This window comes from Nannospalax galili, unplaced genomic scaffold (assembly GCF_000622305.1).
Source record: "Nannospalax galili isolate Female #2095 unplaced genomic scaffold, S.galili_v1.0 scaffold18, whole genome shotgun sequence".
NCBI lineage: Eukaryota > Metazoa > Chordata > Mammalia > Rodentia > Spalacidae > Nannospalax > Nannospalax galili.
The window spans coordinates 11838744-11853836 of record NW_008346548.1 but is presented as its reverse complement, the minus strand read 5'-3'; the positions used below and the strand labels follow the sequence as shown (position 1 = coordinate 11853836).

Genomic DNA, 15093 nt, shown 5'->3' with positions numbered 1-15093 from the left:
CTGTTTTGTTTTTCTGTCAGTACATCACAAAGTTTAAGGAGGTGTAGATGCCCCTGTAGGGCAGACAGCAATGTAGGTTAGAGCCTTCAAGAAGCATTCCATAGCTCCTATCAGCAGAACCTTGCCGTCTGTAGGAAGAGCCCTCCTCAAACTTTAATCAGTGTGCCATCTTTCTGTATTAGCTATTTCAAATATTACCAAATACAGCATTAAAAAAAGGTAGTACTTGAATTTCTTGAACTTGTAAGACTCAGCATTAAACCCCTACAAGTGAGGAAACAGCAATCTAGTAGTCCTGGTACAAGAAAAGGACTGCTCCAACACAGCCAGGGACACATCCACAAGCAACCAGGCTCAAGAATAAGACTGAGCAGCAACCAGGCGAGGCTCCAGTTGAAAGCAGGAGTGAACATTGGTTTTGGTCTGATCTGCATAGTTCTGCAATTTTTTACAGCACTTTCTTCCATAAAGAGAGCTATCAAAGCAGAGGAAGCTGCCCCTCTCAGCCAGCACCTTCTGCTTCTAGGTGCCCTGAGGCCAAACATTTAGCCTTATTGTGGCCCCTTGAAAAAAGCCACCAAAGAGGCCGCTCTACTTAGTTTGCTTTTCTTGGCAATCCTGCTTTCCAGAAACAGTGATCACATGACCTCATTCCAATGTCCCTCACTGAAATCCATCTACCCTCATTATCCATCTACCACAGTGATCACGGAAGACAGGTTGCAGAAGCCAACAGAAGTGAAGAAGGTGACACACTCAACTGACAAGGAGGTAAACCCAGGCAAGAATCTTCAATCTAAGCTCAAGGACAAGAATCAGGGCAATGTTGACAACAATATTAAGAATCCAATGGGCTTTCCCCCAGAATGCTACATCATGGCCATAGGACTATGAGCTGTGCTTCTCACCACAGCACATTGGGATAAAAGGAGCACCAGCTTCTGCAGAGCCATACCCTCAAAGCCAGCATCGACCTATTCTGTCTTCTCCACACTGCTTTGACTCCATGTGCAAAGTTTCTGCTTGAGATTTCCCTAAGAGCTAGTGATTACCTGCAGGTACCATAATCCTATCACTGCTAGTCATCTAGGAACTTGACTTCTAAAGAACAATGTTTCCCAGACTACTCCCTACCACACATACTGTTAGCTTTGACAAGGCAGATTCATATTCTCTCTCTCTCTCTCTCATTCTCTCTCTCTCTCTCTCTCTATATATATATATACATACATATATATGTATATGAGAATAATTTTTCTCAACTAACACTAAAGAGGGAAAAGGTGGGCAGAATGCTGAGAGGTCTCCCAGTCTTGCCTCCCTCCATGCATCCATTTCCCTGTCCCCAGCAGGATGAGTAAGGCTGGAGGTATACTCACTTGGGTCTTGTTTGCCCTGGACTGTCGCCAATTAATCCACTTTAGCATCTTGACTTGCTCTTTTCCTTTCACCAAAATTTCAAAACTGAAATAGAATTTCCCTTGGTGCAGGGCTACCTTGAAGGGCTGAACTGTTCTGGAAATTAGCTCCTCCCAAGCAGCTCCAAGGTAGGGATCAGCCTTGCCACATCCCTAGCTCTCATTGCTAAAATGGACAGAGCCCAACAGGAATCTGCTTGGGAGGCTGAAAGACTCTGGGGCAGAATCACACCCCCCATCAAGGCCATGATGTGAGTCATAAGTACTTGGTATGGAAGAGTCTGTGATAGGCTTTGCTACTCATAGGCCAGCCCAGACTACAGTGCCACATTGTAACTTACCCAGGGTCACTGTGGATTCACTGGTACAGGGGTGTGGGGGTGGGCCAGGAATGGCTAGAGAAGGAGGCAACAGTGGAACTATGAAGGTCACAACAAAAGTACTGTTTTTAATCTGATTTATCAGGTGGTTAACAGACTTGGGTTTGACTCAGGACTGCCATTGTGACTCTGAACAAGTGACTTTGTTGCTGTTCAACAGTGAAGGATGTAGTCTCTGGGTTTCCTCTTTTCCTTAAATTTCCGTGATTCCAAATTTCACTCTCACCCTGAATGAAATCTGGCCTCTAGACACATCTGCAGGATTCACACACAACTTTAATCTACTGAATCCCTTTCCACTTTTTCCATTCCTGTAATGACTCTTGCACCATGCTGCCACCTAGAATAAAGGCATTTTGTACAGGAGAACGTGTAGCCTGACATCAGGGGAGTGCTCCTGAGTCTTCCTGTCATCCTTCTGTACTCAGCAAACTCTCCATTGGCCTATGCTTCTCATGACACTTACTTGCTTTTCCAAATGACTGGCAATTTTAATGATGGGTATGTTTTCAGGCTACGGAATGTAAGTGGGAATATAAAGTCAAATAATGACACACGGAAAAGTTTTGTCCTGTGACCTCAGGCAGCTTTGGCAGTGTGTTTGGAAGTGTGTTTTTTGCCCTTTTGGTGGTATGCAGTGACTGGGAGTCAGCCACTCATGCATGGGAGGACCTTCCTATGTAGAGAACCTGCAACCTTAAGCTCTTACACTTTACCCAGGGGCTCTGAAAAGCCAAAAAGGCTGTGACAAACATCATTGAGGACGATATGTTTCCAGGAGGTCACAGAGCAGTCAGAGAGGGGTTTCAGGTGTCCCGAGGACCCCAGGATCCTCTGCTTTTTGTTGCTCACTGCTGCCATCTCCCCTCCTCCAGCCACCTGCCCACCACAGAAACACATGACAAGAAAATGGTACTAGGAGAAATACTAGTGTCAAGTCTAGCCTTGGACTTATATTATGAAACATTAAATAACATAAATCAAATAAATGAAACCTTAAAATCTTAAAATACAAATGACATTTTGTGGCTATAAAGATGTTGATGAAAATCAGAATACTTTTAGTGAGGCATAGGGTATGACTGAGAATCATAGCTCCAATAACTATTGGTAAGATGCTATGGATACCCCCTTTCCTCTTTGGACATGTTTCCCTTTCCTACATAAAAACTGTAAGCTGGAGATGACAATGTTGGGTCTCACTCGTTTCTGTCCTCCCAGCATAGAGAACAGCACCTGGTATAGACTAGAGAGGTTTCATCACAGTGCACAAATGAAGAGAATGCAGATATGTCAATGCAGGGACTGGGCCCATCAATGTACCAGCACAGGGGCTAGGTCTCCACCAATGCGTGAATGCAGAGATTTACATCCTTATTGAGATACCAAACCAGGGGCTAGGTTCTCACCAAGGCACCAGTGCAAGGGCTACATCTTCATCAAGGCACCAACACAGGGGCTATAGGTCCTCACGGAGGTACCAACTTGGGGTTTTCTCTCGATTCCCACCCCTGTACCTAGTGTCCTGTTATGTGTTCCCAGTGTGTAGATGTGAAGATTATTGACTTCTAGTGAGTCAGGTGAGGCTCCATGGCAGTCTATGCTCAGAAAACTTCTGGGACCGGGCTGCCTTGTCATAGGTACCATGATAACTATGTTATCAAAGAAGCAGGACACTGGGAATCTTTTGACTTTCCCCTTACTTGGGCCCTTGCCACCTTGACTTGAGCCTTCCTTCTCAATCATTAGAACAACACATTGGTCATGACTCACTACACTGATTTGACAATTCAGAGTTGAATTAATAATTCACCATTGAATCAGTTCCCCAAACCTCCGGGCTTCTCCAAGTGTTTCCCATCTCCTGCAGCATGCCAGCATTTCTGGCTCACCCTGTATCTGCGCTCCCACCAGCACATTACTTAAGTTCTTTATTCAAATCACATACTAACCACCCAGCCACAGAATGTTTCAACAGTGTTCTTTTCCTTACAATTTTTGTAGAGAACAGAGTCTGCAACTCAATTTCACTCCAATTTTTTTTTCCTCTCCCGCTAGCCAGGACATGTCCAGAAGTTCACAGTGCTTTCTGCACAGAGAGTATTTCTCCTAAGATGGGTCTGTGATGTTTAATTCAATAGACGTTTATTGACTACTTCCATCATGCCTGCCCTGAATGCATGCACCAAGCTCATCACAGTATGGACAGCCACTTTTCTACCACCAGCTGGGAATCATTGGCAGCATCCATCACAGTAAACAAGACTCTTCTTTGCTGCCACTTCATTATTGCCTTGCTTGACTAGAATTCTGTGAATCTAGATATTATTTGGCATGTGGTTGCAAAGCCCCAGCATTTAAGACAAAAGGCTTTGGTGTAGGATGGCCTGATGAGTACCATGAACATTCCTGGACAAAACAGGCTTAGTCCACTATGGTACAAAGTAACTATTTGCCTTGAAGAAAAAACATTTTTGTGTAACATAAGCTTGCTGAAAACCTAATTAAACAGACCCATTTGAGGATCAAACAAAAGCATGTCTGGGAGAGTTATTAATGACATTTATTTACTGAGGTGCTTACTTTGTAAGGATTTCATGCAGAATTATAAACAGTAAACTGCTTTCTCACCAAGGACTTACAGCTTAAGCCAACAATCCCAGCTCCTCTGCCACAGAGAAAGGTAGTGGCCTTTCCTTCTCCTAAGACCTTAAAGAAGAGCCAGACAAGGGGATTTCCAAGTGGTAAGTGAGAAGGCAGGCTGCACATTATCTTCTGTCCTCAAACATGCTAAAAAGCAAGAGCTTGGATGAAGGAAGGGAAGGTTGCTCTAGGAGATGTAACTAACGTGCTAGATGAAACAATTTATATTCAAAGCATGCTAGAACACGGGGATGTGTCTAGACAAGAGAAAATGGAATGGGCACAAGGAGTCCTACACTTGGGTTACTAAGTCACCTGCCTAACTAAGACCAGTCCATGAAAATGGCATGGAGACTTTATGATGCAAAACTGCACAGTCTACTAGACATCACATACCATCTTGGGGAGAATTTTGAACACAGAAGCCTAGAACAAGGACCGCATTCACATTCAGATCACATGTACAGACTACCTACCCTTCTAGATAACCTGTTTTACATAGAATTTAAGTACTAGAAGAAGTCTAGAGGAAGGCAGCCAGAAATGGAAGTCTTGAAGTATAGTTAAAAAGCAGCTGGAAAAACTGAGGAATTTTAATGTAATCTTCTTCAAAGACCAGGAAAAAAGATATGATGAGTGTCTCTAAATACCTACAGCCTGAAGGGCTACCATCACCAAACATAGCACCCTTTGAGCATTTGATGACTGTCAGGCAGAAATAAATTATAATCCACTAGTAATAAATTAGCCCATGACCTAAGACAAGCAACAAACATCTATGCTGAGATTCAAGGGGTCATCAAATGGATAGGGGAGGAGAAACACTGCTCTGTTTACAGACAGGTAAACTGAACCTACACCACTTTAGGCCTAACACAGGTAAGAAGCTGCTGACAGTTGTTGATGATGATGAAGCCACAGGTCAGAACTGTTTGAGACCTCTAGAGCGCCTCTCAGTCTGCAGAAACTCTGCATCCTTTAACATTTTAAAAATGCATTTGTTCTTATTTTATATGTATGAGTGCTTTGCCTGCATGTAAGTGCACCCATGTGTGCAATGCCTATGGAAGCCAGAGGAACAAGTTGGATCCTCTGGAACTGGAGTTGATAGCTGTTAGCCACTGAGTAAATGCTAGGAACCAAACTTGGGCTTTCCACAAGAGTAGCTGGTGCTCTTAATGGCTAAGTCATCTCTCCAGCCCCTAAACTCTGCATTCTTATCATAAGACTGAAATGTTGGTTTCCTTCCCAAGGGTAGAAATTAATCTTTACCAAATGTCCAATAGTTACTAAATAGATGCATTCCATTTAATATACTCTCTGTGAGATGGCATCATTACAACCCTGTTCAACAGATAGGGAAACTGAGGTGTGGTAACCTAGGCAAAGCAAGAAAAGTGTTAGAGCTGGGATTCATTCAGGTGTGTCTAAACTCCCTCATACTACAGCATACAAAGTATATGAGAGGCAACTAGACCAGCTCCTCAGGTGTGTTCTGCAGGACCCTTTAATGGTACAGGCTCCTCATCGACTACTCAAATAATGCCAACATTACCATCACCATCATTCCTTTGTGTCTGAGGAGAAAGACTAGGTACCTAAAAAATACACTGTTAATGATTTATTTCTGTGAGGTACCTGCCCTCTCCCCATAGATGCCCTTGTTAGATCAGTTTACCTGAATTAGTCCATAGTCTATTCACCTGGCCACTTGGAAACCTGGCTTCCCTGGCCTTCTAGTAGAGGTGGGTGGAACTGGACCCTGATGAAAACATCTGTGAATTCAAGATTCTAGCAAATGATTTCATTGGTGGAGGGAGGTGTAGGTCACAGAAGCCACATTGCTGCCCTGTGCTTACTGCTCTGTGTTAGGAGAGAACACTTTAAAGGAGAGAGCATACTCATTAACACACTCATAATTATTTTAGTTTGAAACTGTGCCTGTTTCTAAATGTTTTTTACAGGCTTTGTACATGGAACAGAATTGATCATCTCCTTACCTTCTGCCTATGTCTCCCAGGGCCAGAGAAGGTAGCTGGGGGCTAATACCCCCAACAGGGTAAACACTCCAGTTTAGTAAGCTTTTAAGTAAGGAAACTTCTAGGCTTCTTTAATGTCTTTAAAAAAATAGAATGTTTATATGCTTGGCTGCTTTTAGCTGCCTCTTAATCCTCAAGTTCCCTGAGACCTAACACTCTACCCTGTATTCATTCATTTCACAAATATCTTCTGAGCCTTGATGTATGTTGTGTGCCAGGAGTACAGCAGTGAAACAGACAGACACAGCCCATGTCCTCATTAGGGACCAATGGCCTAGCTATAGAGACGACAGGAAACAAGAAATTGCACGGATGAGGATTCACACTCAACAGACAATGCACATCTCTCCACAGTATCCAGCACAGAGCTTGGCATATGGCAGGTGCTTTAACAGAAATATGTGGCTGGTGTTTGTGTGGAATGTGCAGAAAGACCACCCAGCTGGATTAACCTTGCACTGAGAGTTCAGTGCTTTGACTTTTAGGCTGAGGGAGAAAACATGAGAGTGAATCAGGTCTGAGTTCTAGCTCCTGCTTCAACACTAAAACATTGAAATTTTCTTAGGTGAGTCCCTCAGAGGAGCCTCAGTTTCCTTACTTGATGGAAAGCACCAGGATCTCTCATTAACATATCACTCTGCTATCAGAGGTCTAGCCTAGCCTCACTTACCTTGCCAGCAAGAAAAAGAATAGACAGATGACCTCAGCACAGAGGACTCTGTCTCTGTCAGGCTGCTGGGAGATGGATTAGCAGCTGGAAGGGATGAGTCCCCTGGACCACAAAGCTGGAAGTCTATGTCTAAACATGGGCAACATCACACTTACCAACCAGGGACTGTTTAAAAAAGAACAATTTTATTCATAGGATATTCTAGTTATACTAAACCACAGATCAGAGGAGACAGAAAAATAGTTTTTTCTCTGTTTCAGTAAGTGAAAAAAAAAAACTAATGTTCCATTTTTCTCTGCTAGTGAAAAATAGCTTAAAAAATGAAAACAGCTGTCAGGTGAAATTACCTTGAATGTCCTTGGATACCAGTCTAAGCATAGTTAGGGTGATGTGGTACCATAATCTCAGTCCCTACACTTAGAACACAGTGGCTTTTTCTCCCACTAAGAAAAAAATCAGGAAAAAGCTAACAAATGCAGAAAAGCACTCATAACTAAAAACCTGAAGTGAAGCAAGGACACAGTCTGCTGCTTGAGGCTAAAGGGCAGCTGAAGTTCCAGGTCTGGGCAAACTAGGGCCAAGCACCCTTTGGAAACACCTAACTGCATCAGTAAAATTATTAATGTGCAGCAGCTGGCACCCGGTACTCTCTGGATGTTAAGTGAAGGTAAGTGGGCTGCACTGTGGGCCCCTCTTCCCTCTACTGCAGAGTCCAATGGCTGCTTTTCCTAGGCAGCTTAAGCACATCATGGCACCTTTAGACAACCTCCTTTCCTGCGTTTCCCCTCAGAGCTCTTAATGCTCATTTACTTGTTCTGAGGGATGGGAGATGAATGGCCAGGTTTCCTTACAAGTATCCTTACAGGCAGCCTTCATGTATTCCTTGCTGGTCCCTATGCTTCAAATGGCTCAGGAACTGAGCCTCAGGGACCTAGCTAGGGAAAGGTGCCATTTATCTACTAGAGTGCTTTTGGGCTAAAGGCGCCTACTGAGCAGCATCTCTGTGTCCATCTCCCAGATCACTGGTCTAACTCTGAAAGCGCCAATGAAACCATGGTAGATATGTGCCAGTCACAACCACTGGAATCTCAGGAAACTATTTCAACCTCAGCCTCTCTGAGGTCCATCTTTCTGAGGCAGAGCAGCCTAGCAGCTTAGGTGGGGTGTCTGAGAGGAATCAGACACCTCACCTCTCTCACTGGTCACCTTTCCGTTCTATATGACTCTCCCAGTCCAGTCCTATTCACTCCCCTTTACTGGCATGAGGCAGCTGACTCCTGTGGTTTGGCTCCAGAGTGGGAAGAATCCTGAGTGTGAGTCTCCAGCTTAAACCAATCAGAAGTTTGGGTAAGGGGGAGGGGCAAGGTTGGGACTCTTTCCTACCTTGTCACTGTCCACTGTGTTCTGAGAGGTCCTGGAGGCAATGGAGATGGTGTCTGGTTGGCTGCTCCCATCCCCCTGGCTGTCACCATCCTCTACTCCATCCCTGCAGGGAGAAGAGAAAAAAGAAACAGGGGTGGGGGTGGGGGGAATCACTGTGGGTTTAGAGCACACAAGGCTTTCAGGCTGGATGGCAAAGCGGTGCCTGAGCATTCTAGCAGGGACTAACACTATCCTATTAATGGGTGCAGTCATACGTGAGTTTTAATGAAAGCTCCTCATACATTTAGTAAGCACATGCTCACTACATTGTTGACTTAGTACAACACTGCCCTTTCCCCATATCTCTTCTAGCCCATACTGCAGAAAGGGCAGTTAAAAAAAATGGGAATGAGTAGGCAATAGGAAGATGAGTATCTTACACAGAGCCCAGGCTTCTAGATAGCCGATAGGGTCCTTGTCAATAACCACAGACTTCAAGGTTCTTAGTTTTTTTGCATGCTCTACCTAGGATGGGGGTTGGTTTACTACTGGTATATAAAGAAAATGAAATGGGTAAGATATTTTTCTTTTTCTGAGATGTGTTCTTAACATGTTACCCATGCTTCCCTTCAGTTTCTCGGCTCAAGCAATCCTGCCTTGGTAGCCTCTCAAGTAGCTGAGACTACAGCAATATGCAATGGAGCCCAAGATAGCTTTCTACTTTCTGCTCAAGAAAATGGGTTGGGGTATTTCCTCCAGGGAAGATCATCTTTGGGAAGGTCCTGATGCCTCCTCAGCTCCTGGATATAGAGCAGGAGTTTCCTGCCATAATGGCAGGACTTTTTGATTTCATGCTCACTTGTGGTGATTTCTTATCAACAAAGAAGGGACCTGCATTTTCTCCAGGGTTGGGGACAGCATGGATTCCATGGTAGCCTTTGAACAGACTCTGCTTCTGTGTACCCTTTGGGCACTTGGACACTCACATGGCTCTTTTGGCTCCCTGCTTTAGTACTGTGTCTGGGCTCTGTGTTGAATCCACAGAGGAGGAGGCCTAGAGGAGAAGGATGCCTGGGAACTGCTGACTTGCCTGTGTCACGAAAACTTGGGAAATGTGAACTGGGGTTGGAGAAATTAGCAGGGGAAACCACAGCATTTCCTAAGTCACCTCCAACCCCATGCTGCCTGCAGAGGGGTGATGGCATTGGGAGACAGGGAAACTGGACTCCTGAGAATTTTACTCAATGGGCAAAATGCCACAGACGGTAACTCCATGTCACAGAGTCTGAACAATTACTATTTAGTATATATGTGAGTGTACCCAGTGCATACATGTGCATATAGTAAGCCATGTGTATGCATGTGTACATAGACAATCTCACAGAGAAAGAGTGAGTTTCTCCCATGCAGAACATTTCTAAGTTGATTGCTTTCTCACCACCACTTGTGGGCTTGGGAAATGCCAACTTATTTTAATAACATAAGCCACACATTCGTAGGAAGGAAAATCTGCTGTAAAAAGAGATTATGTGACACATTTCAAAACCAAAAATAAAGGACCTTCAGATCATCTGTTGTTTTGAATGGTCTGGGCCATTGCCCCTCCCCCACTGGTTGAGCTCTAGCTGTACTTTCTGTTTCCTGCTGTTTTGGTCCACTCTAGATGAAGCCAGTTCTGGGGGCTAAAGGGGCTGATCCAGGAGTGTGGGTGGTATCCCCCAAGCTAATGTACTCCTTCATAAACTCTGTTACCATATGCAGGAAGCCAAGCTAATGGAAGTACAGATTGCCTGGCTCTTCTCTGCCATGTCTGCAAGGTTTCTCCATTTCCCATGAAGGACAAGAGAAGATGTGGGGGACAGAAAGAAGGTGGGGGTAATTTCCAAGACATGCCCTTGCTGTGTTCTAGAAACTCTCCAACTCTATTCCAGGAAAAGGAGGTTATTATAAAGCAACATTCGGTAGCCTCAACTAACTTTCTTTCTCACATGGTCCTGGACAATCCATTCTTTATAATACTTTCCTATCTTCTTGTTAAGGTAGACCCAGAAGCAGGGTCTATTTCTACTGCTAAAATAAGCCTAGACTCTAAACATAAGTATGTAAAATTAAGATGATTCCTTCTCCAATAGAACCATATTTGATTCTTCCAGCATTGAGGGGCAATTTTATTCTGGTCACATCTTTGGAGGTATCCCTACTTTAGTCAGACCCTTCGTTGGGCCACAACCTCACTCAGTGTTACTGCTCCCATTCCATGGTTCTGCAGTGGTTTCCCACCCTGTTTATCCTCATGACACCAAAAGGTCAACTAAGTTCTCTGTCTTGTTCCATTTGCAAACTGGGGAGGAGTGAAAAACCTACTACCACTAGTAACCATACTGTTAGAACTTTGCTTTGCTGTTTTTTTCTTTTTTTTCCTTTTTCAAAATATATGCAAACTTTCATATGCTTTTCTGAAGGGCCCTCCAACAGAGTGACTGGAAGTGTTGGTGCCACTTGGTGAGTTGAGAAGGAAACACTTAACTCATTCCACTGGTTCAGAGGAAATGGGTTCAGAAGGGCTGAGAGGCAGTCAAGAAATATGTCCTCTTCTACCTGAAGACACTGCTTATTGAGGTGAATGAAGGTGAATGAAGGTGAGGACTCCTTAGGAGCTGCAGGTATCCTTGCCACAGCAGCCCACCCCAGTGGTGCACTAAGTTCCTTTGCTGTCAGACCATACAGAGGTCTCCATACTTATGGCTCAGTTCTTCCTGAAGCCTTCCTCAACTCCACAGAGGGCCAGCTACTGTTCCCTTTCTGACAGTATTTACTCGCTTCAGATGGTACTGTTCTTGTCTAAGCACTCTATGTGTGAGACATGGTTGTTGTGAGGTTCTTGCAGGAAGTGATTCATCTGTACTTCCATTCATATTTTGGTAGCATGCAGAAGAGTGCTTATCAAACTGAGAGTGCTTAATGAGCTCTGCTGCATTAATGGACAGTGAATGGTAAGATGTTTTAAGATGAGAGAATTCACCACAGGCAGAACTTGTGGGTCTTCCAAGATGGAAGGCAGCACAGTACCTCCTAGAAGACAAGGACCACCCCACTCCCACTCCCACTCCCTCCCACTCCCACTCCGACTCCCTCCCACTCCCACTCCGACTCCCTCCCACTCCCACTCCCACAGGCAAGGAAGCAGCAGTGCTTCAGGGAGACATGCTGGTTACCTCTTACTATTGTTCCTCAGTTTGGCTGGTGTTTTGGGGAGCTGGATTGGCTCCTTTAAAGCTCCTTTAAGGTGAATGATCCTTTCCTGAATTACTTCTCGAATGTTCTTTATCCATTCCTGCTTGGTTTCGATGTTGGAAGCCTAGAGTGCCACAGGGAGAAATACTGAGAGCCCCAGCTTCAGCTGTCCTGCCAAAACACTTTCAACTCTCCTCCTACAGGTTCAGCTGTTATCTCAAAGATACCAAATGTTTGGGGAGTTTGTTTCTTATTTCATACTTGAGACTCTTCAATTCAGGGACGTACAACTTCAAGACTCAATTAGACTTTACAGAGGGAGCTGGAAAAATATTTCATAATCCTTTAGGCACTGACCAATCTGGTGTTGGCCCTGGAGGTGGAGCGCTCTGCTGGGCCTGAGTTAACACTTGAATTGTGGATCCCAGGGGGTTCTGGAGGTATTGGGAACTGTGGCATTTGAAGGCAGTGTCTGTTTACTAGCCAGGATAGGGTATGTGCCATGATGTTTTACACCTACCATGGCCATACAATTTGCATTGGCTGGAAGTCAGTATTGGGTTTTTAGCCCATTAAACTTGCTTACTGGAAGCAGAGCTATTAATTTGCAAATACCCAAATACCCCATTGTCTTCCTGTATCTTTCTTCAGGTAATTTGGACAGGTGGCAGTTATTCTACAAATTCAGGGTGGGCACTTGGGAAGCTTTGGAATGAATGGAACCATCTGCTCCTTGGTGATGAACATTTCCCTGACTAGCAGTGATCAGTGGGAACTCTACTTGCAATATCCCCACTTAGACTACTGCTAGCAGGAACAGGGACTCAAAGCTCAGCTGTACCTGGAGAGCTACAGTGACCATCTGGGTTCCCAGATCTTTGAGACTTACTGGAGCTTCTTGAATACAAGTTTCTGTAAGGACCGTATCTTATACACAGTTGTTCTTTATAGTGCTAGGAAGAATAGCTTGTACATGGAGAATATTTGGAGAAATGTTTTGAGCGAACATGGAACAACTCAAGATGCCTTTTGTCAAAGGGACAATTGTTCTCACCACTGGAACAGGACAGGTTAGAACTCAGTTGAATGCACCTTGTTAAAAAAGTTAATAGGCCATTCTCTAGCCTCTTTCTTCTATGGACTTGAGGAGGACATTTGCCTTTGCGGTTCTGGTCCACCTTCATGGTAGAATTTGCCTCACAATACCCACCAGATGCTGTCATTCCCAAGAGAGGCCTGGTGACTCAGTGGTCTCTAGGTACTGCTTTCTGGTGTCTCATGCCCACATCCTCTTCCCTATCCCACTCCTCCAACCATGGTCTTCTGTTGGAAGAAAGCAATACTTACTTTGAGCACTGTTTTATTGTCTGAGGAAGGGGTGCGCCCAGACCACAAGGCGAATTTGCAGGGGTCGCCCTCTACGTGCTCGGTCACACCCAGCTCTGAGGTCTGTAGACAGGAAATGCCTGTGAGAGGCGGGGAAGGGGAAGGCAGTGGGGAAACTTAGGGCTGGGATGGGATGGGAAAGGCAACAAAGAGGAGAGGACCGAGGGAGAGGCTTCTTTCAATCAAGCTTCAACACACTGGATATTTCGTTCATCTACTCAGGATGAAAGGACCTGCAGGCCCATGCCTGGTTAGCAGGTACAGGGAGGGATGGTGAAGAGGGAGCTGCTAAAAGTAAGCAGAAAGAACTGTGAACTCTAAGATGCAAAAGTGGGAGATGAAGGTAGGAGTTTTCTGAGTAGGAGTCCTGGGCCTTTGTCCAGGAGGGCTTTGGAGTGGAGAAGGGGAGAGGTGAGCTGTATATGTCTAGATTCCTTCTTGCCCATGGGTCCTACGAAAGCAGGGAGTCTTGTCTTACCCCACCTGCCCCACCTACCAGTAGCTTGTTCTTGTAAACATATTTCGTGTGTCCTGAAGAGTCTTTGATCTCCTTGCTAAACACCAAGGAGATCTCAAAGAGGAACAGGTGCCGCTCCCGCCCCTTCCGGATCAGCGACTTTGGATCCCACACTTGAAAGGCATCCTGGAGAATCAACTCCCCCTGCACATCCAAGTTCTCATCGAACCCTGAAAAACACCCATGTCCCCTGTGGAGTTTCTCTAACACTACATTCAGGGGAGGCTGTGTTCCCTTCCCCATTGGAGAAAGGACTTCCTAGTTAGCCATCAGCTTCCATGGAAAGCTAGCACAGACGTATTATCTATAGAAGTGTAATTAGATATCTTCTATCACCCACTCCTTTCACCATGTCTCCTGTATACATATTCAATGAGTGGGACTTCCTGAAAGGCCCCATGCAATACCCTTCAACTCCCATTATGAAAGGGACCTGGGACCTCCCAAAAGGGCAGATTCCAGAGTTCCTTCCTCCACAGTTCCTACTGTTCCCAGCTCCGAGTGAGGCTTAGGACAAACACTATATGGTGGAGTAACCTTGACTCTGTGTTATTTATCATTGCCTTCATATGGTCCATTCTTAGGATTCTTTGATGTTGTTCCTGAACAGTATGCTGCACAAGCTTTCAACACTAAATATTTATAGCACTTTAAATCCTTTAGATGGTTCTCATCCTTAGTGTACATGAGAATCACCTGGTAGACATGTGAAAATATAGGTTTCTGCACACCCATCTCCTTCCAAGAAATTTTGATTCAGTGTGTATTGGGTGAGTCCATGAATCTGTACTTCCAACCAGCTCTACTGCACAGGTCCACAGACCATACTGGAGCAGCTGAATCCAAAGTACAGTAAGGGACAGTCTGAAGGCAGGTACACTTATAGAGGACACCCAGGGTTGGGGTGCACATAAGAAAGAAAAGGGTGGAGAAACTGTGACAACAGGAATCCATTCTGATGATTAGCTAAGTCTAGGGAAGTAACCCTGGCTCTGTTGCTCTAAGACCTGGGGCTTCCTGTACTAAGACTAGTCCAGAAGTACTGAGGCCACACCAAGGCTTTTAGAGGATAGTGGAGGTAGGATTAAGCCCAGAAAAGAAAGAATAGCCTATGTACTTCCATAATTGCAAAAGATTATACTTATTTCCTTTAGCATCTGCCTATCAGACTGGAATGTTAGTCTTCATTCATTTATCAAATTTCACCCCAGTCTCCTCATCTGTTTTGCAATATTAAGACAACTTCATTGGAGCCTTGTTCCATACCACACTTGTTCTAGATACAAAGAACATAGTTCTAGCTGACTGAGATCCTAACAGGGTCACCTGGTTGGGCTTTCCTAACCTCCTAGGAGGGACCAAAGGCTAGTTACATAAGAATATGAATGTATTAAATGACACTGAATTATTTAATAAAAATGGCTACAATGGTCAATTTATATTA

The 15093-nt window shown here is 44.6% G+C and overlaps 1 protein-coding gene across 25 annotated transcripts in view; it reads right to left on the bottom strand.

Moving 5' to 3' along the window:
- Kalrn (kalirin RhoGEF kinase) overlaps positions 1-15093 on the bottom strand; it is a 700573-nt gene that overhangs the window by 218748 nt on the left and 466732 nt on the right. For all 25 annotated transcript variants that reach the window (XM_017800540.2, XM_029568193.1, XM_029568189.1 and 22 more), the window contains exons 30-33: positions 13629-13819; positions 13094-13195; positions 11728-11870; positions 8534-8636 (exon numbers count right to left, since the gene is read on the bottom strand). In XM_017800540.2, coding sequence (XP_017656029.1) covers positions 8534-8636; positions 11728-11870; positions 13094-13195; positions 13629-13819 — 539 coding nt within the window. The remainder of the gene's footprint in view (positions 1-8533; positions 8637-11727; positions 11871-13093; positions 13196-13628; positions 13820-15093) is intronic.